The sequence below is a fragment of the Podarcis filfolensis genome (assembly GCF_964270895.1).
Source record: "Podarcis filfolensis genome assembly, chromosome: 10".
NCBI classification, from domain to species: Eukaryota; Metazoa; Chordata; class Lepidosauria; order Squamata; family Lacertidae; genus Podarcis; species Podarcis filfolensis.
The window spans coordinates 50,958,378-50,985,210 of NC_139612.1; the positions used below are offsets into that span (position 1 = coordinate 50,958,378).

The 26,833-nt window shown below is 43.8% G+C and overlaps 1 protein-coding gene across 2 annotated transcripts; it reads right to left on the bottom strand.

Moving 5' to 3' along the window:
• Positions 1-3,134: 3,134 nt before the first annotated feature.
• On the bottom strand, positions 3,135-26,586 carry LOC310743719 (overexpressed in colon carcinoma 1 protein). 2 transcript variants are annotated; one of them, XM_083574175.1, is made up of 5 exons: positions 26,377-26,586; positions 12,949-12,973; positions 7,525-7,560; positions 5,816-5,895; positions 3,135-4,352 (listed from the first exon to the last, which is right to left on the bottom strand). In XM_083574175.1, the coding sequence occupies exons 1-5, from the start codon at positions 26,417-26,419 to the stop codon at positions 4,300-4,302; spliced, it is 237 nt and encodes a 78-aa protein (XP_083430301.1). In that variant the 5' UTR covers positions 26,420-26,586; the 3' UTR covers positions 3,135-4,299. The 2 variants fall into 2 exon arrangements, 1 of the variants encoding a protein (XP_083430301.1); XR_014539185.1 differs by lacking the exon at positions 3,135-4,352 and adding an exon at positions 11,453-11,561 and having other exon boundaries at positions 5,801-5,895.
• Between the last annotated feature and the right edge of the window lie 247 nt (positions 26,587-26,833).

The window sequence follows — 26,833 nt, forward strand, 5'->3', positions numbered from 1 at the left end:
TGTCTTTTCCCCATGCTTTGAGTTAGAAAGGGAAAGGGACCCCTGACCATTAGGTCCAGTCGTGACCGACTCTGAGGTTGCGGCGCTCATCTCGCTTTATTGGCCGAGGGAGCTGGCGTACAGCTTCCGGGTCATGTGGCCAGCATGACTAAGCCGCTTCTGACGAACCAGAGCAGCGCACGGAAACACCGTTTACCTTCCCACTGGAGTGGTACCTATTTATCTACTTGCACTTTAACATGCTTTTGAACTGCTAGGTGGGCAGGAGCAGGGACCGAGCAACGGGAGCTCACCCCGTCGTGGGGATTCAAACTGCCAACCTTCTGATTGGCAAGTCCTAGGCTCTGTGGTTTAAACCACAGCGCCACCAGCGTCCCCGCTTTGAGTTATAGACCAAGGCAAAAGTGGGTGTGGAACCTGGTGCCCTCCAGATGTTGCTGGGCCACAGCTCTCCTCAACTCCTACCATTCATTGTGCTCGCTGAGGCTGATGCAAGTTAAAGGCCAACAACATAGAATCTTAGAGTTAGATGGGACCCCAGGAGTCATCGAGTCCAATGTCCTGCAAAGCAGGACTCTCATGACAGATGACCATCCAACCTCTGTTTAAAATCCTCCATTGAATGAGAGTCCACAGCCTCCCGATGGAGTCCGTTGCACCATCAAGCAGCTCTTGCTGTCAGAAAGTTCTTCCTTGTGTTTAGTCAGAATCTCCTTTCTTTTAATTTGAATCCATTGGATCGAATCCTACCCTCTGGAGCAGGAGAAAACATCTGGAGGGCTACAGGCTTCCCACACTTGATGATCCTGTAGAGTCCCTGGTTAAAATAATTTTGAGAAGGGTGGGGTGGAATAACACACCTAGAATAAATCAAAAGTCATATTCCGTCAAGTTTTCCAAAGCAGACACACATACTCAGTGTGTGTTCCTGGCGACCAACTGAAGCCAGTTTTACTGCTGTTGCTGGAGCTCTTCCGCCCTCTGCTGGGAAAGTGCAAATAATGCATTTCAGAAGTTACAGTACTAGATTTTCACAAATCCTGCTAGATGTGAACAAGTTATCTACAGCACTGGTTCCCAAACTCACACACACACACCCCGCTCCCATGGACCACTTGAAAATTGGTGATGGTTGTTTTTTTTTATGTTTGTTGCTGCAGCAATCATAATCCGCCGTTGCTGGACGTTGTATGATCTGTAATTGTAATTTTACTGCTTCTTTTATTTCTTAAATTATATTTTATTCCACTGCATTTCATTTTCGAATTGCAATACAATAAAATGCAGCATAAGAAATAAAAGAAGCAATAAAAAGACAATCAACAGGAATATGCAATGTGGAAATGCTATGGACCACCTGAATCAGGTGTGCAGACCATAGCTGGTAAACCCCTTCTCCAAAGCAAGGAGGGTTGTTCACCCCAAATTTGAATTAATACATTCAGGCTGCTAATATCTGTCACCCAATAGTCCCTTCTTATGATTGTTTCTTCTTTAGCAGTTTCATATTTAGGCTTGCTAACTTAATAGCTTTTAACAGGTATAACTGGCTTTGTGTGTATGAATCTCCAGTTGCCCTGTTGAACGTGGTTCCAAAAATATTTTTTTTAATGTCCATTGGTTTTGTGCATGAGTGCATGATGTCTGCATCCTTCCTGGGCAACTGGGTGTGACAGGAAGAGACTGCACGTGTAGCACTATCCTCCATTTCCAGAATTGTTGATGTTTACCATTATCATTACTAGGGTCTGTTTGTCACAAGGACTAGGAAGCAGAGGCTGGAGCAGAAAGAGGCTGCAAGTAGATGGATTTGAGACTGATCCAGAGAATGTAGACAGTACCCATTTCTACATGCAATATGATTTCCCCTCATCTCTGCCCCCCTTCTTCCCCATAATTGAACTTCAAAATATCCATATCTTCAAGATTAGGAAAACCAGTAATGGAGACTTCAAGAGCAGAAAAAAAGATTCCTTATTTGACAGAAATTCAAAGACAACATTGAAAGTGGTTAAAAAGAGACAGAGAGTTGCATTAGGCGTGGCATTTTAGACCATAAGCCTTCAAAGAACATTGCATATTCTGGCATTTCTAACATAATCCTTGTTCCAGAACCTATAACTAGGATTAAACTTCCTCTTTGCACCACAGACAGTATGACTGGGAGACAAAGGACTGTCTGCCTTAGGGAGTTTGGCCTCCCTTGTAAAGCACTTTGAGGGATACTACTTAAAATATGGCATTGCTTCTGTATTTCTGTAAATCAAAAATTCTTTGTACATGGAGATCTTCTTTGGTGTCTCCCAAAAAGCAAGTGTTATCTAGATACTAAAAATGTATGGGAAAGTGCAGAAGATAAACTCTCCACAACACTGGAAATGCATGATTTATGGCTGGCATGTTCTTCTCCCTGGTGTGAGAGAATCTCCCCTTTCAAAGAGAAGCCCCTGGTTAAAGGCTTCCTTTCGCCTGACATTCCACAGCAGCCTTTTTCACAAAACAGCAAAAGTTATTTCATCCTGGCAATTTATGACCAGACTGCACTTACAATTAATAAGGCCCCATCTGTATAATACATTTAAAACAGTGTCATGCCACTTTAAACAGTCATGGCTTCCTCAAAATAACCCTGGGAATTGTGGTTAGCAGGGTGCTGATATGACTGGTGCTCCTGTCAAAGTCCTGGTCAACCTCTGGAACATTCAAATGGCTCAGGCTGTTGACACGATCGCTCCTGAGTGGGGAGGGATATGGGGTGGCATTTTCATGAGGATGTCGTGTGGATGCTATGGGGGGAAATTGTATGCATGAGCAGAACTGAGTCCACAATAAACTGCCACATGGAAGACTTAATTCCCTGAGAGCCTGGAAAGCTGTTGTCAGTCAGAAGAGACAACACTGGAATAGATGGCTTGGTTTAAGGCAATTGCCTATAATGTGCAACACCTATTCGTGTCATACAGTGGCCCTACAGCTCAATCTCTTTAGACTCCTGCCCTGTGTATGTGCTCATGATTCACTAAGTGGTCCACAGCACTGCAATCCATCAGATCATTTCAGAATCATCATGAGCACGATGGGAGTGAGCTGGTGGGGCAGGTGCCATCTTCAAAACAGAAAGGACAGCACAAGAGTTATGCAAAAATGCTTCAATAATTTAATACATCATATTCAGCCATGCAGAAACACTGAGTGGTGCTACACTGAAAGATCACCAGTATGAAGTTAACTGCATTTGAAAACATTTAACGGGATGGTATATAAAAGGCAGAGGTTGAAATGAAATGTTGGGATGAAGTTTCACATAATGAAATGTTGCCATTAACAAGATTAATATACCAACTCTGATGCTGATCAGAACACCTCCAGATTTAAGAGGTGGGCAGAACTCGAGGTTTGATCGTCTCTATAAAGCTTTGCACTGAATACAGTCCATCAAGGACTTCCACTTACTTTTACTTCCATTTACTTCCACTTACATGGAAATTCATTGCAAGAAATGAGTAGCATTTGCCTTGCTGCAGCACTTGCAAGCTCCTTCCTGCCATTGTCTTCTGTTCATTTAAAAAAAAAAATATTTACATATATCATTATTATCTGTATGCAAAATGAAAGACACAGCACATGATTGTTTGGTAAAAGTAGAGGTTATTTTCAGCCACTAAAACAAAATGAAAAAAGGTAGGCAGGCAAGTTAGCATCTTACTGAAATAAATGACAGTTCGTTAGTAGGTAGTAAGTAGGCTGGCGACTCATTGAATATATTTCTGGCAAAATAATTTTTCCTGAACAATTCCTACACTTCTAAAAAGTGACATGTCACCATCAGTGGCAGGTTAACAGTAGTTTGTAATTAGAAATAGCTGACAATGCCTATTGGTACCTAACTCCTATTTCCCACAGCAGTAGCCTGCATATATTACTCAAATATATTACTCTGGAGTAAATCAATAGTTCATTTGCACTAACCTTAGCCTAGGAACACTTGTGTGAACAGCAGTAATGGTCTTGTTATATAAAAGCTATCAAAAGTAGCCAAATGAAAAAAACAGACCTATTGTCATCCGTAGACTGTAGTACGGCCAAAGTGCTGGCGATCAACAGCGTCAGCTTCTTGTGCAGAAATACCCATCATATATATATCTGTTAGTTAACGCTGACCAGAGGACATCAAAGAGATCCATAAATCACAGTCCTATGCTTCAGCTCCATTTTGAGCATCCAGCTTCTTGATCTGCCGTTGTAACTTTCACTGCCAAGAAGCTCTTGGTGGCTTCATGCTTCTGGCTTTGTAAATCTTCAGCCGAAAGGCAGCTCTGGATTCCATTGCAAAGAATGGTCTATGCAGATAACTGATTGGGAGGGAAATGTCGCATGAGTAATAAGGACCATAATCCAGTGGGTGAAAGAACTTTCTATTGCAAGTGAGCCAGTTGTAGCAAGGCCCTGAAGATTCACATTTGATACAGTTAGAATGGTACCCTGGTTTTCGAACGTAATCCAATCTGTCCGGAAGACCGCTTGACTTCCGAAACATTTGAAAACTGAGGTGCAAAGGGCGGTCTACAGAAAACAGGTGGAAATAACATGTCCACGCAGCGGAAGCCATTTGACTTCCGAGGCGCGTTCGAAAACGGAAGCATTTACTTCTGGGTGTTCGGCATTCAAAAACCAAAATGTTCAGCTTCCAGGACATTCGAAAACCGAGGTACCACTGTACAGCCCTAATCTATTTAGTAGTTTATTTGTTTTATTTACATCATGCTTTTCCAGCCAGCAAACTCTGCTAGGGGAAAATTTGGCAACCCCCATTTGTCACGGTCTCCCATATGTAAAACTTAACCAGATACAAATTAAAGGAAGCAGATTGAAGACTCACAGTGGTGATGCAGGAAGCATGCATATACTGTACATGGGGCAATTACTATGAGGTCATAGGCATTCAAGAGCAGAGATGGGAAACCTCAGCCCTTCAAGCATCTCTGTCCAGCCCTCAGGACTTTCCTCAGGCTACACACCTCACCAGCCCTACTCTGTGCTAGTGCACAAGTGTTTTTGCCTGGCTGGAATATGTCCTTGAACTGTGATTAATGGCTCCTGCTGACTTTGATGGAGAATGGATGTATGTGTGTGTGTTTAGAAATCTCTGAATTTTGCATAGACAAATGTGGACAACTGCACAAAGATAAAAGGCACATCTGTTGCTCTGCTCACTCTTGCCTCTGGCCCCACACACTGTGCCCCCCCCCAAAGGTTGCCCATGTTGGAATGCAGCCCTCAGGCTGAAAGAGGTTCCTCACCCCCCCCTCCAGCATATCAAATGGTGTTAAACTATATTAGCGCAGCCCAACTTTTCAGAGAGTACTTTGACGTGGAACCCTTGTCATGTGGGGTGGGGGGAGTGAGGCCAAAATTTGATGCCCTCCCCCAGCCCTCACACTGCTTTCTCAAAGCTGGCTAAGTAGGCACTGGCTTTGGGAAGGAGGTGTGAGGCTCTGGCAGGGTCCTAGAGCCCTCCTTCCGAAAGCTGGGAGAGCGCTAACTAGGCTTTGGGACGGGCCCTCTCAGATGCTACAGTGCTTGGTAGTCATTGAACAGAAGTGATCATCTAATACAGCCTTCACCAAACTGATCTAATACAATCTAAGCAGTGAACATAGCTGCCTTATTTGTTTGTTTGTTTGTTTGCTGCTTATATACCAAATGGCTTCTAATTGGTTAACAGTTTCAAACACCAAAACAACTAAGCGCTATGATAAATTAGAGATGCTAGCACACTGGAAACACTAAAAGCACACACCTTTTTAAGAAGTACCTTGAGATACCGTCTTTGACTGGGTGGAAATCTTGGTAGCCGCATCAGCTGGGAGACCGACATAAACACCTCCATAGTTCCTTAATGGAATGGAAAAACACCGACATGAAAACCATAACTTAAACTGAGAGTATACCTAATACTAATAGTAGCAAAATTAAATACTTTAAGATTTGTATAGGTCTTTTCAAGTGTTGAAAGCATTTCACACGTGTTAGCTGGTTGCAATCAGCACAACAACCCAGTAACCTAAGTTAGCATTACTACCATCCATCATGTAAGAGGGGGGAGACAGAGAGTGGAAGGGAGTAGCTTGCTTTAGGTGACCTTGCGTGTTCATTGCAGAGATAAAATTCAATATGCTAGATCATGCAGCTTTTCGGACGAGATATGATAGGAGTCTTCAAGTATCTAGAGGGCTGCCACATGGAAGATGGAGCAAGCTTGTTTTCTGCTGCTCCGGAGGGTAGGACCCAAACCAATGGATTCAAATTACAAGAAGATTCCAACTAAACATGAGGAGGAACTTCCTGGTGGTAAGAGCTGTTTGAAAGTGGAAGAAACTCCCTCAGAAGGTGGTGGACTCTCCTTCATTGGAGATTTTTAAGCAGAGGTTGGGTGGCCATCTGTCAATGAATCCTTAGCTGAGGGTTGGACTAGCTGATATCTGGGGTCCCTTCCAATTTCCACGATTCTATGACTCTAAGCAATCTGCTTGCTCCAGTCTCAGTTTTGCCTGTTTGGGATCAACCCCTTGATCAAGGTGATCCAGTATTGCATTAAAAATTAAATGAAATTAAAAATTAAACAACTATTTTACTTTTAAAAGACAACTGAAGGTGGCCCTGTTTAGGGACGTTTTTAATGTCTGACACTGTATTGTTTTTAATATTCGGTTGGAAGCCGCCCAGAGCGGCTGGGGAAACCCAGCCAGATGGGCGGGGTATAAATAATAAATTTAATTATTATTATTATTATTATTATTATTATTATTATTATTATATAAATTCAAAGTGGATCCCAACAATACAGATAAGACACAGTTCTTGAATGTTATACAGAATGGCAGAAGCAGCTCACTATTTAAGGCTCAGCCTCTTTCTTCTCAGCCTCAACTCTCCCTCTCTCAACAAAATAGCTCAGTTTCTCCATCTACAGCAGATATCAGCTCTCAAGGCATAGCAAGCCAAACTGTGCAGTTGGTCATAGAAAACGGACTGCACCAATCGATCAATTGACTATTACCAATTGACGGTTCACTAGCGCAGCCATCTTGTTTGCCTGAGCAACATGCGGAGGGAGGCTCAGCTAACTGGAGGAAGGGCTCTAATCCTGTAGCCTCCCCTCTTAAGAGTCTCTTTGCATAACCTACAGCAGTTTCCCATCAAACATTCTGTTTAAAGAATGTGGCCTCTCACAGGCCTTCCATGCATCACTGTTTACTCTAAGAAAGGTCCTTAATTTGCTTCTGTGCTATGACTGTTTCCCAGCATCAGGGGGTAAAGCAGAGGTTGAGTTGACAACAATATATTTGGGGGCGGCGCGTGCAGCTAAACTCCCTAGGAATCTCTGCTCATGCAACTAAACCAAAATACAGTTGTTGGTTTGGGATAATAACCTAATAACCATTCCTTTCCCTGTGTTCTTTCCTCATGAAATGGAAATCCATTTTGGATCGTACAACTTCACCCCAACCCACGGCAACATACCTCCTCTTGTCATCTTCTGACACTGACTCTTCTGTTCTGCAATGACATAAATGACAAAACAGATTGTCGAAACTCGGTTTTAGATTCCCTACCCAACCCTTTCTGTCGATAGCTAAACTTCTACAGTCAAACCTTGGTTCCTAAGCATCTCCATTATTGTACATTTCAGCTCCGAAAACCTGGAAGTAAATGCTCTGGTTTTTGAACATTTCTCGAAACCTGAATGTCCGACGCAAGTATTTTTGCTTGTGTGCAAGAAGTTCTTCCAACCAATCAGAAGCTGCGCCTCTGTTGTCGAACGTTTCGGAAGTCAAATGGTCTTCCGGAACGGATTACGTTCGACAACCAAGGTTTGACTGTATTTGCCAGTGACTCATTCTCCTACTTCATTGAGCCTTCTGCTGACAGAAATAGGAGAATGTCATAGCTGCCCCAAGCAGCTCCAGGCTCCAGGCATTTCCCTCAAGGCCCCTGATTCAGTAGGACTCTGGACTGTTGTGGACGTTGAAACATAGTGAGGCTCTCAAACATCTGGTAGTCCTTGAGTGTTGCTCAGAGTGCAGCTGAAGCCAAGCAAGCCAAGTAGGCTTACCAATAGAGGAAGGAGCTCACTAGAAGGCACTTTATGAGGGGGGTGTAGCATATGTATCACCAAAAAAGAGGAACTGTAACCTCCTTCCAGCAACTCCTGCTGCCAAGAGAACATCAAACAAACTGCTCTGTTTTCCTTTGGACCACATCAGTGAGACCGAGAAGGGGGTCTTGTCGTTTGGGCAGCCCAGAACTTCCACACACTGCCCCGGCTTGTACCCCAGAAATGATGACTATACAGTGGTACCTCAGGTTACATACGCTTCAGGTTACATACGCTTCAGGTTACAGACTCCGCTAACCCAGAAATAGTACCTCAGGTTAATAACTTTACCTCAGGATGAGAACAGAAATCGTGCTCTAGCGGCACGGCAGCAGCGGGAGGCCCCATTAGCTAAAGTGGTGCTTCAGGTTAAGAACAGTTTCAGGTTAAGAACGGACCTCCGGAACGAATTAAGTACGTAACCAGAGGTACCACTGTAATTTAAACAGAAATGTAGTACTTTTCACTACAGTGGAGGTCATACTTTTGATGGGTAACTTCAGTGCCCCTGCCTTCCTTTCTCAGGCAGCCCTTCAAATAGAGGACTGTCCATGATGAAACAGGACACATGAACACCACCATAACTTTGCCAGGGGCCTCAAGGCCTGCAGAGAAGCACTGAATGAAGGACAAAAAGGGGAGGTTTGTGAACATGAGTCCTTGGAGAACATTTCTGCATAGCATTCTCCTCTCCAGAGATAAATACTGTGGCAGTTTATATATTACAGCCAATCTCCAAACTTTGGGGAAGGTTCACATGCTTCCGTCAACAATCCCAGTCAGATTTTGTGAATGTCTAAACACTCAAGAAATACCTTAGCGAATACTGATAGCTTGTGTGGGCTGGGGGTAATGGGAGTTGCCGTCCAAAACATCTGGCAGAGCTGATCTATTTGTTCCCAGCAGGAGGCAAAGCATTCTCATGAATTCCTAAATGCAAAGTTGAAAGCTCTCGACTGTAAAGACTACTTTAACAAAATCACAACTCTGGTTGCTATGATGTGCGGCTATTGGAGCACCCTCACATCAGATGTCAAAGAGATAAATAACTATACAACTTTTAGAAGACATCTGAAGGCAGCATTGTATGGGGAAGTTTTTAATGTTTGACGTTTTATTATGCTTTTATATTTGTTGGAAGCTGCCTGGAGTGGCTGGGGCAACCCAGTCAGATGGGTGGGGTACAAATAATAAAATTATTGTTATTGTTGTCATCGTCATCACCACACACATTAATAATTACTACTACTACAATTTATTACCTGCCCTTCTCCCTAAGGTACGAGGGTGTGTTACAACAATTAAAACACAGTAATATTAAACACAATATTTTAAGAAGCTTAAAGCAAATTAAAATTACAAAAAACAAGTTGGCCGCTATTAGCTTTCAAAGTTCCATTAGCTTACATGCAATATCCGTTTGCAACATTTCTGGAAGCAGAACTGCCACTCACATTGCTATCTCTGTCTGGGGAAAGACACCCCTCCTCAAAAGTTTATTACTGCCATTTCTGGTCACAGGCTATTTCTGGAATTTGAAAATTTTAGGGCAGGAGGAGGGGACTTCTGGCTCTCAAAATGTTGCTAAACTAAAATACCCATCACCCCTAACCACTGGACATGCTGGCTCTAGTTCAACCAGCCATCTGCTCTGGCTCCACTACCTGTTGGCATCTCTGCCTTCCACCCTGCTAGTCTCCACTGAGAAGGAAGAAGTTAACAATCAGGGCTTTTCGGCTTTTCTGTTTTCCCTCTAATATTTCAGGCTCTATTGTCTCTGGCAAGCTTTGAGGTCCCATCTACTTTATGAGGTCATTAAATATCCCTTGGTGCATTCCACAAATGTGCCTTTCTTTGATTCAGTCCAAAAATTCTTAGTCCAGAGCCCTTCAGAAATAGAAACAATTCAATGGCAGTGTTAAAGCTTCTTGTTTTTAGTTTCAAATACAGTCGTACCTTGGATCCTGAACACCTTGCAACTCAAACGTTATGGCTTCCAAACGCCGCAAACCCAGAAGTGAGTGTTCCAGTTTGCAAATGTTCTTTGGAAGCCGAACGTCCGATGCGGATTCCGATTGAGTACAGGAAGCTTCTGCAGCCAATCAGAAGCCGCGCCTTGGTTGTCAAACATTTTTGGAAGTATAATAATAATAATAATAATAATAATAATAATAATTTATTTATACCCCATCCATCTGACAGGTTTGCTCCGCTCTGGGTGTCTTCCAACATAATATAAACAAACAGCCAAACATCAAGCATTAATAATCTAGTATGCACAGCACAGCACAGAAAGAGAGCTATGCATACTGTACGCTGTACAAGGAATGTTTTTGTACCACACAATAGTAAAGTTTGCCACCTGCATAGGTCATGCATGAAAAGCAACATTTTTATATATTTGCTTATGCTCCAGTATTTATGTTGCTTCTGAAAATCATGCAGTGGCAAAGAACTATGTGGGAGACAGCAGTACCACCCACAAGATCTCTAGCTTCTGTTGAGACCATATAACACCAGTCCTGAAAGACCTACAATGGCTCCCAGTACATTTCCAAGCACAATTCAAAGTGTTGATGCTGACCTTTAAAACCCTAAACAGCCTCGGCCCAGTATACCTGAAGGAGCATCTCTACCCACATGGTTCAGCCCGGACACTGAGAGTTCAACTCCGAGGACCTTCTGACGGTTCCCTAACTGCAAGAAGTGAGGTTAGAGACAACCAGGCAAAGGGCCTTCTCAGTAGTGGCACCCGCCCTGTGGAACACCCTCCAATCAGATGTCAAGCAGATAAGTAACTATGCAACCTTCAGAAGATATCTAAATGCACTCCTGTATAGGGAGGTTTATAATGTTTAATGTTTTATTGTGTTTTCATGCTGGAAGCCATCCCAAGTGGCTGAGGCAACAGAATGAGTGAGGTACTAAATCAATCAATCAATCAATCGTCTATTAAAACACTTTAAAATTAAGTCTTATATTAAAGTACTTACATATGCAATAGACGAAAGTTAATCATGTCCATTGATTTCAACGGGTCTATTCTAAGTAAGGCCAACATAGGATACAACTCAATACATTCAAACACCCCCAAAGTTGCAAATCTGAATGATCTCATCCAAATCTATAAGGTTGTCAGCTACCATGATGCTTAAAGGTGAGCGTATTTATAAGTAAGTTGATGGGCCTGGAAAGCTACTATTGACACAAATTCTTTAATGCATTTTTTTTAAAATGGCGTTGACGCTTTGCTTCTTCAAAAGAAAAAAGAAGAAAAGAACAGAGGCTCTGTACCTTTAACACAACAGGTAGAATTCAACAGGTGCAGGCCATCTTCCCTTCACTGCATTTCCACATCAGCAAAGGCTTCACCTATTGTTGTGCAGCTATGGAAAGCTCCCGTCTACAAAAAGGTGGCAAACTAGTATTTTATACATCTACATACTTCATCGTTCCTTCCTGCCTGGTGGCTGACTCTTAGAAAAAGCTCCTAGAATGATGGATCGAGAACGTTCATTACTGCTATAATTAGCTACCCGGGACTTGTGGTTTTATTGCAGTCCAGCTGCTCCTCCTTAACCACCCCACTGCTTTCATCATCCACTTAACATCTGCTCTATTAATTAAGGAGCCCCAAGAGAAAGCACAGCAGGCAGAGAGGGAATTTCAGCAGGAGTTGTTTATGCATTTGGCACCTGAACATTTCACGGTGGTGTAGAAAATGAGATTTCAACAGGTGTATCTGGACATGCAAGCCGCTGAAATTCCCTTATGTGGACAACTGTGAAAGGCGCAAGGATCCCTTCTGCTTTCTCACTCGGCCACCCACACAGAGAATAATTTCCAGGTTCCGAAGCGGTTGCGTCTGCGGTGATAGAGGTGAAGAAAATGATACAGCCAGTGCGGTGTAGGGTGTCAAACTGGGAGGGTTCAAATTCCCTCCCCCCCACTCAGCTACGAAACTCACTGAGTGACCTTGGGCCTGCCACTCACTCTCAGCCTAACCTACCTTGCAAAGTCGTTGTGGGGATGAAACAAGAAAAATACATGCCGCCTTAAGCTCTTTGCAGAAAAAAAATGGGACATAAATGCAGCAAACAAACATATGATCCTGAATCACCAGCTAGGAATACTGAGGTCCAGGCAGCAGGCAGCCGAGAGCAGAAACACAGCCCAATGCAATGTGATTTCTTTTGCAAGCACGCTACTCATGCACAGCAAGACAGAAAAGCCTTTCAAACAGATACTAACGAATTTGCTTCGGTGATTTAATTCTTGCATTAATAAAATAATGCAAGCTGGGTTTCTCTTCAGGTGCAGAAAAAACAGAAGGCAGGTTCATTCAACACACACCTTCCACATGCTGAAATAATTGTGGTGGGGGCACACACCGTGGCTAACCCCACCCCCACAACTGATGCATGCCACAGGTGCATCCTTGTTTGGTCAGTGCAGGAAGGGGGCCAGTCATGTCCACCTTACGGAGTGCATCGTGGTGAGCCTGTGTGGGGAGGGGTCCTGTGGACTTTCAAGCATGGACAACTTTTTCACCAGCTGCACAACAATCCACAGTTGATGAGAGCCTAGTTCAAATGCTATCCCCATCTGCCCAGAGACTTCAAGATTTCTTGAATTCAGTGGAGCCTGATCCCAAGTAAGAAGGTTACAATGGAAGCTTTACTTAAAACCTGCCAACCCTGGTTAGAAGCTATCATGAGATGGTTACTGGCTCTGGTAATCATTTGATAATTCAAAATATTTTATAGACAATGCAAAAGATATATACTTACACATCTATTGCTGTTCCTGCAGTATCTAGAATGGAAAGAGCAAAATGAAGGTTGGGTGTAGAAATTTGGTATCACTTGTTCAATCCGTCATTTATTTGTATGCCACTTTTCCAAAGGTCAAACCACGTGCAAAGCGGCTTACAACACATAAAAAATTACATAACTACAAACGTAACAAATCATAAACAAAGCATCAAAAAATACACAACCAAATGGGGGGAGGGAATCCACATAAATCATGAAGAGAGCACTAATGAGTAGAAATGCACCCCTTAAATTTCCACTTCCATCATCTCTAAGATATTGGTGTCAGGCGTGCTAAAGAGCTGAGTGACAGCAGGGCTGTTAAACTGGTGCCAGCAACAGCAAGCCCTAACCCAAATGTGACTCTCCAAGCTTTTTCCACTAAGACATATCTTTCTTAGCCACTGCATTTAAGGATCAGGTTGATTATCATAGTGACATCGATCCCCTCCCAGGATTGAACTTGGAACCATTTTAAATATTGTAACATTTTTTATTGCCAATTAGTTAGAAAACATCTGTTATTAATACACCCTTCGAAAGGCAGGCATATAAAAAAATATACGAAGAATCCAAAAAAAAAGCAGAATGAAAGGCAACAACAAACACCACACTTTATTCCCCATCATATCAGCAGCTCCCTGTTCATGACTCACTCAGCCACTAAATGCACAGAAGGCAGGAATCAATTAAGGATGACCTCCTTCTTCCTCCCCTGTTATGAAAGGCTGTTTTATTGCTGCTGAAATGTCATTCAATGAAGCCTGCAGGGAAGTAGCCCACAGACAGCTTCTGCTGCAGTCCTAACCCTGTTCACTTGACAGTAAGCTCCACTGACTTCAGTAGGGCTTACTTCTGAGTAGACGTGGGTAGAATGGTGCTGCTAGACATTGGGCACTTTTTAAAAAAAATGTTACACCTTAAATTTAAGGCTTAATGTGAACTTGAATGTTTTGGTAGCTATCTATCATCTAATCTATCTATCTATCATTTAATTTGTATATCACCCTTCATCTGTAGGTCGTTCACAACATAAAATTACAGTATAAAAAATGCAAAATACATAATAAAAATAAGGAAAAAACCAAAACCAATAATCTTCCCCCTCCCACAACACATTTAAAAGGGCATTGGATGTCAATCAGCCAAGGGCCTGTTTGAAGAGAAATGTATTCGTCTGGCACCTAAGGGTGTATAATGTAGGTGCCAGGCAAGCCTCCCTGTGGAGAGCATTCCACACAAATGGGGAGCCACTGCAGAAAAGGCCCGTTCTCGTGTTCCCACTGTCCAGACCTCTCTTGGGGGAGGCACACGAAGAAGGGCCTCAGATGATGAATGCAGAGTCTGGGTCAGTTTATATGGGAAGAGGCAGTCCTTGAGGTACTGTGGTCCTAATCCATTTAAGGCTTTATAGGTCAAAACTAGCACTTTGAACTGGGCCCAGAAACTAATTGGCAGCCAGTGAATTCGGACCAGGTTCGGTGTAATATGCTCAACCTTCTTGCCCCAGTGAGTAACCTGGTCACCGAATTCTGCACGAGCTGAAGTTTCTGAACTTTCTTCAGAGGCAGCCCTACGTATAATATGTTCCCAGCCTGGTGCCCGCCAGATATTGTAGACTACAACTCCCATCAGCCCCAGTCAAAATGGCCAATGGTGAGGGATGATGGGAGTTGTAGTTCCAAATATCTGGTGAGCACAAAGTTGAGGGAGGTGGGCATATTCTATGCATGGGGATTCCCTGAAGACTGGAAAGTAGTCACCAATTTATAAAAAGGAATCCAGGGTGGATAATGGAAATTGCAAGCCAGCTAGCTTCACATCTCTCCTGGGAAAACTGGTGGAAAATGTTCTTAAATATGAAGCATCCTAAGAAGTGCAAGCCTTGCTGAAGCAGAGACAGCATGTCTGAGTTCTTTGAGAGTATAAACAACAATAGAGAGAAGTGATCCGATTGACATAGTATACTTGGGAGTTTCAAAAAGCTATTGACAAGGCACCTCGGCAAAGACTCCTGAGTAAGCTTAGCAGTCATGGAATAAGAGGAGAGGTCCTCTGACGGATTAGGACTTGGTTAAGTAGCAGGAAGCAGGCAGTAAGGACAAATGGACAGTTCTCCAAATGGGGAAATGTAGAAAGTAGAGTACAGGGTCATTTGGGGATCTGTATCGGGACCTGTGCTTTTTAACTTGTTTGTAAACTATGTAGGGCTAGGAGTGAACAACCAAGTTTGCTGATGATACTAAATTGTTTGAGTTGCGTTTTGTTGTTTTTTAAAAAAACAGATTAGATAGAGAAAGAGTCTGACCTGCACTATGACAAGTCCTGCATTAGCTCCATTGAAATGAATCAGCTTTGTGCAGGGTAAGCTGCCCATGGATTGTTGGTAGCTATTCTAAAGAGACAAAAAAACATTCCACTCTAAAGTGGAATTAACCAGAGATTTGTCCTACACTGCTCATTAAAGTGTCCCCACTTTGAGTTGAAATGAATTCAGCAGCTAAGCGGCATCAGATTTAAAATATATCAGAGGGAAACAGAAAAAATATATTAAATAAATAAAGGGAAGATAGCAAGAGCAGGTCAAATCCAAACAGTGGAAAACCCCAGACAACCAGCACTGAGTTCATCTTGTAAGAACTTAGGTTTGAATTTGTGACCTGGGCTTCAGTTACTTAGATGACAAAAAGATACAATGGGACCCCCTTGCATTCCATGCCTAGAAGCTGACTGAACTAGCAGGTCAAATTTACCTCAGCATTGTCAATGGGGCAGCATTTCCTGCTACACCAGAGGGCAATAGGTTAGCTGAGGGGTAGGGGGCGTGCTGCATGGCACGCACAGCTTTGTGTGCCAACATCTAGCTGCCACTTTCCACCCACACTGAACCCCCCCACCTGAAGCAGCTCTATCACCCTTCCAAATGATAGGGCTGGTCCTGGAAAGTAAAGCAAGACAAATCTGCCCCCCTTGATGGGCTCTCGGTCAGTTACCTCATCCTGACTGGCATCAGATGCTAGAAACAGCCACTTCATTGTACAGAAGAAGCAGACAGAGGGGAAATAAGAAGAGGAGGAGGCAATATAAGGGGTTGGTCACCATTTTCTTGTAGTCTAGGGCCTTTGGACTGCCCATCTTACATCACCATCACCACCCTCTCCATGAAAGGCACACATCACACAGGAAACGCATTACCAAAACAGGACAAAAAGTTCACAGATTTGCCTAAGATTTCCACATGCTAATTTATATGTATTGATGCAGAATTAGAAATAATTACTATAACTTACAGAGAAACTCAATACATGTCAAAACAGCAAGGAAAACCAAGTGACCTGTGTCCCTGCCTGTTCAGTCTACTCTCCAGGTGCTACCTGCATTGATGGGCAACCCCAAGGTCTCTGCACTCCCTCAATATAGTCGTTTATCTCTGAACCAGTTCTGAACCAGACAGCCCTTTAAAGAGAGGCCTGTCCTATGGAGAAATAGGACACACACAGCCATTCTAACAAACATGCAGACAGAGACTCTGGGCGGTTCAGATAAAGCTTGGTCAGCTTAAATCGAAGTGACTAATTGCACAGGAAAATAGTGAATGTTTTTCCATGCTTCCGACACCAGATTATATCTTAGTTTGGAGTATATGAGTCAGCTGTAGGTTTCATCAGCTCGCAGGAAACTATCAGCTCTAAGAACAATTTCTAGCAATTTCTTGATTGATTGGCACACTCCTGAGCAAGAAACAGGCACATCCCATGTTGTCCGAATCATTTCCAAATTAAAACTGAGTTCAAAAGTTGAGAAGCATCTCCCCACCTCACTCCTAATGAATCCTTATCAGAAGGGATTTCTGTGTCCGGTGGTTTGCCAGGAGATAGGCCAGGTTTTTCAACAAATAACTGCCCCACCTCCAGCCAGGAGAAAGCAAACGGTATCTGCAATTTAAACTGAACTACAGAGCCTAGGACTTGCCAATCAGAATAATAATATAATAATAATAATTTATTATTTATACCCCGCCCATCTGGCTGGGCCTCCCCAGCCACTCTGGGCGGCTTCCATAGAAACAAAAAATACAGTAAAAGAAACAAAAAATACAGTAAAATCAGAAGGTCGGCGGTTCGAATCCCCGCGACGGGGTGAGCTCCCATTGCTCGGTCCCTGCTCCTGCCAACCTAGCAGTTCGAAAGCACGTCAAAGTCTAAGTAGATAAATAGGTACCGCTCTGACGGGAAGGTAAACGGCGTTTCTGTGTGCTGCTCTGGTTCGCCAGAAGCGGCTTAGTCATGCTGGCCACATGACCTGGAAGCTGTACGCTGGCTCCCTCAGCCAATAAAGCGAGATGAGCACCGCAACCCCAGAGTCAGCCACAACTGGACCTAATGGTCAGGGGTCCCTTTACCTTTACCTATGTTTGCTGAGCTATGGGACCTTGTGTACTGACACCAACATTCTAGTACATTTTTCAGCCTGAGGGCCACACACCCCTTTGGGCAACTTTCTAGGGGCCACATGTCAGTAATGGGTGAAAACAGAGGCCAATGTGGACAGAGCAACAAATGTGAATTCTACCATAGTGCAGTAGGCAACTTACTGCACACAAAGCCCTCTCTATCCTCCAGCCAACAAAAGATATTCTAGCCAGGTGAAAAAACACTCATAGATAAAAGAGGAGTGAGAATAGAGACCTGCTGATCAGCTGGGATAGGGAGTCCTCCAAGACCAGGGTAGCCAACATGGCGCCCGCCAGTTATTACTGGAGTGCAGTTCCCATCATCCCTGAACATTGCCCATGCTCCCTGGGGCTGATGGGAGTTGAAGTCCAGAAACATCTGGATGGCTCAGCATTGGCTACCCTGCCCAGGCCCAACACCTTCTCAAAAATGGTTCCCATGAAAATTGTGAGCTCGGCAGCTTCCACTGCCTTGCTTGACTGCAACCTAAATAGCTGCTTCACTGTTACCCGTGCCATGCTGGCTGAGGCTGATGGGAGTTGTAGTCCAGAACATCTGGAGGGCACCAGGCTGGGGAAGTTTGTACCAACTGGAGTAGCTGCTAGCTGCTTCTCTGCATCATGATTCACCGTTCTCCCCCTGTCTTCTTCTACTCTGCTTCCTGTGGTCCACTCCATCCCATCGCTCCTGGTACAGCAGAATCACCTGCCGCCTTAGGAGGCATCTCTCAATGACTCATGCAGAAAGGAAGGAGACAGGCTGTTCTGGGGAAAGGTTGCACTTCTTGCTCTTATATGCTCTGCTTGAAGCGTCAAGCTGGAGACTTACTCACAAGCTATCTACACCCAAGGCTCCGCAGCCAGCTGTTTGCCCCTCGTTGTGTGTGACTCTTGGGACCCAGCACTTCTGAATTTGCCACTACACTACTGTATGTGGGATCTGGGAAGAGTTATGCAGTAGCGATGAGCTCTGCATATGCCCCTATGTTCCAGAACTAAAGCCTGTCATTAAAAACAGGTTCTGAAGCACAACTCAGCTCAAAATAAGCCCGATGCGCCTCATATTTTGTAATGACAACAACTGCCAACCTCCTCCTGGTCCTTGCACCACCCATGAGTTTCACTCTTCTCATTTCTTGCCTTCAATCCCTTCTCTTTAAATGCTGCAAGCCGAATGAAGTCTCCAGTAAGTATATGCAGATGTAGTCAACTTGCATAATTTAGAATTTTAAATTTCTATTTAATATGTTTCGGGGGATGTGTTATGATTTTCCATGTGAATTGTTATTTCTTTGCTCCACATACCTGCAGACCATCTCTTAGCCTGACGCAGTGTCACAAGGTTGTTGTGTTGATGAAATGGGGATGGCGGAAACCATGTACACCCCTCTTGAGATCCTTGGAAGGTAAATGTGATATACAAATGTAATCAATGTAATAAATATAAATAAAATAAATAAATAATGGGGCATTCTTATGACCTGTGCTTTTTTTCTGGGGGAACGCAGGGGTACGCATACCCCTAAACATTTTGTGAATCTTTGTACTTTTGTCCATTTACTGTATTTATTTTTCCTGATTTGAACTATAAAATGGTGATTTTCTTGGGTCAAAATGAGATTACCCCTAAACATTTTTTATGGGAAAAAGCACTGCTTATGACACTTGAAACCAAAGGGCCTGTTGGTGGAATTTAGTTTTGTTTCAATTAGTTTATTCGTTATAGTGGTTCTTGTTTATTTACAAGGCGAGGTAAGCATAACAGGGTAATGCAATTGTATTGGCATACTTTATTCAATAGATAACTTCCTCTGCTTAGGTTTTCAGGAATAAATAAATACATAATGCAATTTTTCTTGGAACTAAAAGGATTTCTTATTGTGCCAGCATGTAACCTTCAGCTCAGAGTGTAAACACCCAGTTCCCTCCCCTGTCTGTGTGTCCTTCTAATCTTCAAGGTTCAGTTTGCTTTTCCTAGCAGAAGACCAAGGCTGAAAGTTGGAATATTGCTCAAAGCTTTAGTGGGGATGGAAGCGTAGTTTATCCCTTGATCCATGAAGATCGATAACACTTTGCAGCACAATTGTACCTAGAGTACCTGCAGGAGCTATTATTACACTTACTAAGCAGGTGCTTTAAATTGCAGAGAGTTCTTTCCTAAGCAAAATTCAGGCAGGCAAGCACTCACAGAAAGAGCTAATCATCTGCCTTTAACAGCACTTTATCTGCAAAAATCAGCAGGTGAAGCTTTATACCTCTATAGAGATAACCATTATCATTTCCTAATGTTTAGAGCTCAAGCTGCATTCTAGGAAGATACATGAGCCAGCAAAGAAAAAGAAAAAAAAGTGGCAATCCTTAAGAAGCTTGTTTTAAAAAGGATTGATGTGGTCATGAGTAGGAAAGCCCTTTATTTTAATCCCTCTTCTAAGGTCACATTCACACCATACATTTAAAGCACTATGATGCCACTGTAAGCAGCCATGGCTTCCCCAAATAATTCAGGAAGCTGTATTTCGTTAAGGGTGCCGAGAGTTGTTAGGAGGCCCCTATCATAGAATTTAGACAGCATCTTAAAAAGCAGAGACATCACCTTGCCAACAAAGGTCCGTATAGTAAAAGCTATGGTTTTCCCAGTAGTGATGTATGGAAGTGAGAGCTGGACCATAAAGAAGGCTGATCGCCGAAGAATTGATGCTTTTGAATTATGGTGCTGGAGGAGACTCTTGAGAGTCCCATGGACTGCAAGAAGATCAAACCTCTCCATTCTGAAGGAAATCAGCCCTGAGTGCTCACTGGAAGGACAGATCCTGAAGCTGAGGCTCCAATACTTTGACCACCTCATGAGAAGAGAAGACTCCCTGGAAAAGACCCTGATGTTGGGAAAGATGGAGGACGCAAGGAGAAGGGGACGACAGAGGACAAGATGGTTGGACAGTGTTCTCGAAGCTACCAACATGAGTCTGACCAAACTGTGGGAGGCAGTGGAAGACAGGAGTGCCTGGCGTGCTCTGGTCCATGGGGTCACGAAGAGTCGGACACGACTAAATGACTAAACAACAACAAATCATAGAATTGGAAGGGATCCTGAGGATCATCTAGTCCAACCCCCTACAGTGCAGGAATATGCAGCTGTCTAGGACTGAACCTGCAACCTTGCTAACAATTCCCAAACAATACATTTAAATTACCATACGCAATTTTATGCAAACCTTTGCCCTCTTTTTTCGTGTGTGGGGTGGGCAAAGCAGAGATGGCCACCCTAAAGAAGGAATCGGTGGGTGGGTTTAACTAAGTTTTGCTCAGAGTAGAGACATAGAAAATTAATGAGCATGATTCAGTTACAACCATTACTGTCAAGAGGTCCACTCTGCATAAAACTCAGTTGAATACCACACACTGTGTCGGCTCCAACATGTTCCATCCATTGCCAGAGAATTGCACTCAGTTGCACCACTGTTTGTTTACAGTACCAAAAGCAGAAAGTTCCAAAGCAGAGTCAGATGCAAACATCTCTGCTTTCCTGCCAAATCCTGCAGAAGAAAGCAGGAGCTGGAAGAGGAACAGCTTCATCTCGTCAGGTCCCTAGGAACGGGGATTTCAGCCCTCCTCTTGGTCTTTCTCCTTCTATCAAATAGAAAGGAGGGGAATGACAATGACATCTCCAGCATGATCTCAACCATTCACTTTGTATACATGGTGCTCTGTATGTGGGCAGCATATCTAAAGCAGCTGAAAAATTGCAAGTGACAGTCACAGATGAGTATGGTCGAACTTATCATATAAGCTTCCTATAATATTCCAGTTTAAGCAATCAGAATGATTACCTTCTGGAGAATTTGCACCATTCATCACATTTAAAATGAAATGCATAAGCTGATTTTTAAACAGGGCTAGCCAACTTCTATTTCCCGGGGAGTCAACTTATTCTATAAGTTAAATGAACTGACTTTGCCCATTACTTAACAAATGGTTGGGCTTTCATCAAAGAATGACTCCATCTCTCGAAGCAAGACTTTCAATGATATGGACCACAAGCATTCAGGCAGAGGTGGGACATTACACATGAAGAATCTAAGCAGAAGTGTAATAGTAAAGTGTGGGAAATCTCTATTTTTTTACAGCTTGAAAAAAAATGTTTCTTTAGGAAACTTGGGCAAACTTTTAACACACCTTAATTAAAATTTTGTAAGCCTGCCAGGGGATAAGGCTAATTTGCTTCAGGGGTCAGATCTGGCCTTCAGGCCACTAGTAAAGGTAAAGGTACCCCTGACTGTTAGGTCCAGTTGTGGATGACTCTGGGGTTGCGCGCTCATCTTGCTCTATAGGCCGAGGGAGCCTGTGTTTGTTCACAGACAGCTTCTGGGCCATGTGGCCAGCATGACTAAGCTGCTTCTGGCAAACCAGAGCAGCGCATGGAAACACCATTTACCTTCTCACCGGAGCGGTACATATTTATCTACTTCACTTTCACATGCTTTTGAACTGCTAGGTGGGCAGGAGCAGGGACTGAGCAATGGGAGCTCACCCCGTCACGGGGATTTGAACCGCCGACCTTCTGATCAGCAAGCCCTAGGCTCTGTGGTTTAGACCACAGTGCCACCCGAGTCCCTGTTCTTCAGGCCACTAGCTGGCTAAATATGATTGTGGGAGAGAAAGGTGGGGGGGGCCCTAGCAAATTACATGAGAATTTCAATATGTTCTCCATTGCACCAGTGGTTTACTTTGTCTGATATATACATAAAACAGCTGAGATTTAATAAACAAATCACTGTAGCAAAAATCACCACCCTCTTGTGTTTGGCCAGACGAGAATATTCAATCTTGCTGCTAACTGTTAGCTAATTAGTGCAAATTGTATAACATGTTTGCAAATGCAAACTTGCAAGCTTCATGAGCATTTTCCTAAGGTTGATAATGCTTTATGTTCCCTGGAACTGTGGCTCATTTAACAGCCAGTGTTTAATTTACCTAAGTAATTTTTTTTATATAAAAAAAATCTCTATTTAACATCAATGAACTGCAAGTTTATATTTGCAAAAAGTACTTCCATCTGCTTCAGTCACTCTTCTAATGGGGTCAGAGTCCATGTTATAATGGTCCTCTCCAAATGAGGATCATAATGCCAACTCAGCCAAGTAAGTGATGATCTGAGTCGTATTGTTCCATCAACAATGTACCATCCAGGTCATTGTAGGGGAGACACTTATCAAAACTAAGGTGCTTACACTCCAGCCTGTCCTTCGTAGGATCAATTGACCCAGAACCAGAGTCTGAGTCATCTAAGATCTGGATTGGGATATGGAGGTTTTTGGCTCAGCCAGCCTCAGAAGTATTTAGGCTTGCATTAGGACAGGATTTTGTCTGAAAGTGAAATTGGGCTTCCTTATTTCCCTCCTCCTTTTCTGCCCTCCAGCTCTGGACAACCCTCTTTACAAAGCTGAAGTACATCACTTCAAGATGAAAATATGCAAAAGATCATGCCAATGGGGCTCACCACCACTTTACTCCTTCCCATAGTTGTCCTGTTGGAAGGGGAAGGTCATATGACTTTTGCAAAAATGCCTCTCAAATGGGACACTTCCTCGACACCCCCCAGTCCCACCATGCCCATTGCACTCTATGCATCTCATGATGTAGACTTTGAGTCACTATGCCATAGCAAGTCCTAGGACTGTGCTCTAGCTCTGGCCAAATCCCAAACCAACTCGGGATGATTCAGGTCAGCCCAGTGTGTGTGCGGCCACAGCCAGTTGAAGCTGCCCTGGATTGTTCTGGGTCTACCTGAATCCAGGTTGGATCAGCTCTGGATTACCTGGGGTCAGATTGGGGCTGCTACAAAGTATCAGATCAGGCCCTGAATCATACAGCCCTAGCACGTTTGTTAAGTTATAAAGATGCCACAAGACTCTTTGCTGGAGATAAGACTTGCACCATTTGATCCTTCAAGAGGCACAACTCTATGCCTCTTCTCAAGAAAGGATTTGAAATGAAAAGCGCTGCCATGGAATTGTTGTGGATTTACTCTGAACAAGCAGTCTTGAATGGGATGACAAGTAGAGAAATATGGAATTACAATACGCCCGCCCCCAGCACCAGTTAGTTTGAATTTCAGTTTTAGTTTTTATTTACCACAAAGCCCGTGCTACCTGATATCACAAAATGAGCCCAGAATAGTTGAGTGTTCAGGTGAAAGTAGCTAACTGTAGTCTTAATCTTAGGCATCTGGTGCAAATACCTTTGGAAAAACAAACCAATTTTTAATACTTTTTCCACTGAGGATATGGAAAAATATTTGCTTTGACAGCTATATGCAGTCTAAGCAAGAGAATTTATTCTCACATATTTTCAAACAGACAAAATCATTTTCTTTTGGATAAAGGAAGTTGAGTATATATGGCAGGCATGAACACTAAAGAAGCATAATTCTAAATATGCTTTCCTGCAGGAGTACCCAAGAATCTTCACCTTTGCTCATGAGAATATAGTCATTCAGCATAATGACTTGAAAGTAAACCCTACTGTATGAATAGGACTAGAGCCTTCCTGTTTCCAAGGCTACAATTCTATACATGGGAGTCAGCACCACTGGGGCCTACGTCTGAGTGTATACACTTGTCAGGTCCATAGTCAATGCTGGCTGGGGCAATGGAAGTTGGAGCCCAAAACATCTGGAGGACATCAGGTTGGGAAAAGCTGACCCAGACCAGTGGCCCTCTACCAGTCTGTGTGCTGGGAGCAGTAACTTCAAATAAGTTCACTCATAACCCTGCAACATTACATTTCTTGGATGCACCTCAAACTGTTGAGGTGCAAAGCAAAACCCTTCTTATAAGAACAGCTTGCTTTTAATGTTTATGTTCCAGGACTATCTTACAGTGGCAGAAGTTACTGGGAACTCGTGCTTAGGATGTGCATTGCTATCCACTGGAAAACATCGTATATCCAAGAAGCTAAGCGCTAGACACTATCAAAGGCACATCCCAACTTCCCCAGGAGCACAGTCCTAAATGTGTCTACACAAAAGTTAAGCTCCATTGAGTTCAATGTGGCAGACTCCTAGGAAACATGTGCAGGGTTGCAGCCTTAGTCTTACAACACTGGAAGTGCATTTAGGAGCTAGTTCCACTGACCTCAGTGGAACTTAGATACTAGCAAACATCCATAACATTGGACAGCTGCAAGCATTTGCAAAGCAATGGAAATAAACATAATAATGTAATGAAAGTAGTAATGATGTAATTACACCTGAATGCATTGTTTTTCGGGACCACTAAGAAGCGGTATGAGCTAAGAAAACAAGAAGAACATACATTTAAAGATGACTGGAAAACTTTGAATATATGGGAAATAATTGTGTACAGCTGAAAATGCTGGCAGGGTTAAGATAAATTCAACAGTGTAAACAAGTTTTGATGGATGCAATAATGGAATACTGAATGGTATAGTTTTTGTAAAATATGCAGGGATTTATGATATGTAAAATGAACCACAGAAAGAGAAGAAGGGAAGTCATTGATATATTAGGGATGTAAAATGAGTATCTTAAATTGTAAAACAGAAAACTTAATGAAAATTATATGCAGAGAAGAAGCGGTATGAGCATCTGTCTCCAAAGGCTAAGAAACAATACACTAGTCTTAGGGTCCATAGAACAGCATAACTTTCTGCATTCATGTGGTGCTTCCTGGACTGATTATAGGGCTGCATAGATGCAAAATGCTCTACAGCCATGAAACATAAAAGAAGCTTGTCACTGGTAATCCAGCAAGCTGCAACAGGATGACAACTCTTGGAAACCACTCCAAGTGACACTGGGCTGCAAAAACGTCTAAGGGGTGAATGCTGGTCACATTTTTGTCAAATGTTGACACAGAAAAAAACTTTCCCATGATTTAACATCCACGGATTTAAAGCAGAACCATTCACAGATAGAAAACCCGAAGCATCATCTTCAGAGAGGCAAGGATGTGGTGCCAAACAAATGCATGAATGCAAAGTCAATTGTTCCCACCCTGAGTTATGTGCATTTTAAGTGGATGAAAAGAAAAGGCCTTTTGTATTATTGGGGGGAGGGGGGAGAGGACAAATCCTTTCAGGAAGGGAATATCAGCCGCCAAGTACAAAAAAGAGCTTGAAATAAAGGATAAGTCATGCTGAAAGGTCAGCTGCAGAGAAGGACCATAACTCTTTCCAGCCAGCCTCTTTGCACTCCTAACATTATTCACACGCCTAGTAAATAGACACGCAGCAGTCCAGCCCTGCACTTGTCAGCCAAGAGATGTATGATCCCACACGCCAAAAAATCAGGCTGCATCGCTTTGCAGGACATCTTTTCCTTGCCTGCTTTTGCAAAGCAGCTTCAGGAATGGCATTCCAGCAGCGTACTTGGTGTGTGTCCCCCTTTTCCTTCCCAGCTTCAGCTGTTTCCAGTGAGGGAGTGGGTGGGAGGAACCTCACACATTTTTTGTTCATTTCCGTCAATTAATAATAATACAGTAATAAGTAGTAGTAGTAGTAGTAGTAGTAGTAGTAGTAGTAGGGGCGGTAGAGGCAGGCAGGAGTGAATTGCGCCTGCACGCCCCTATCAAGCATTGCATCCCTTGCCTGAGAGCAGCGCTGCTTGAGCGTGGCATGAAGTTTCTAGCCACTTCTAGAAGTGTGCGGCTGCCTCTCCTCGACGCCTGCCGGACACACAGTCACACAAAGGGAATCTTCCTTTTCTTCTAGAACAGACCGTGCCTTCTCCTCTGCCTCCTCGCTGCTCTGTCCTTTCCCAGACACCTTCCTCTTGTAACAACTCAGCCCTCTTTCCCTTGCTGCCCTCCAGCCCCCCCCCCCATTACCTGCCTCCAGGCTCCTTCCCTGCAAGAACCCTTCAGGGCATCCTCCCTGGCGCTGCTGCCAAGCCCCCACCTCCAGCCCCACCAGCCTCTCGCTTTGCCCCTCACCTCTGCTGCCGGCGCTGGTGGCGGTGGAGTTGCCGCAGCCCATCTCCCTGCAGCGCTGGGGCTCTCTGGAGGGAGCGGGGGTCGCGCAGCCGAGAGGCAAGCCCCTGCCTCCCTCCGTCTCGCCGCTCCGCCTCCGGAAAGGATGCCGCCTCCCAGGGCGCCCTCGTTGCTGCCAGCGGGCGAGAAGCAGGAGGAGGACCGAAAGCAACGCCGAGGGGACCCGCCTCCTCCTCCTCCTCCTCCTCCTTCGTCGCCCGGGCAACAGCGGCAGCCAATCACGGCCACCTGCATCTCCAGCGGCCGCCTCCTATTGGCCTGAGTGGAGGCGAGCGGTGTTTCGAACGGAGAAGGGATGAGGATGGTGAGCATCACCTCAAGGCTGTGCGTGAACATCCGAAGAATTGCACAGAATCATAGAATTGTAGAGTTGGAAGGAGCCCCAAAGGTCATCTAATCC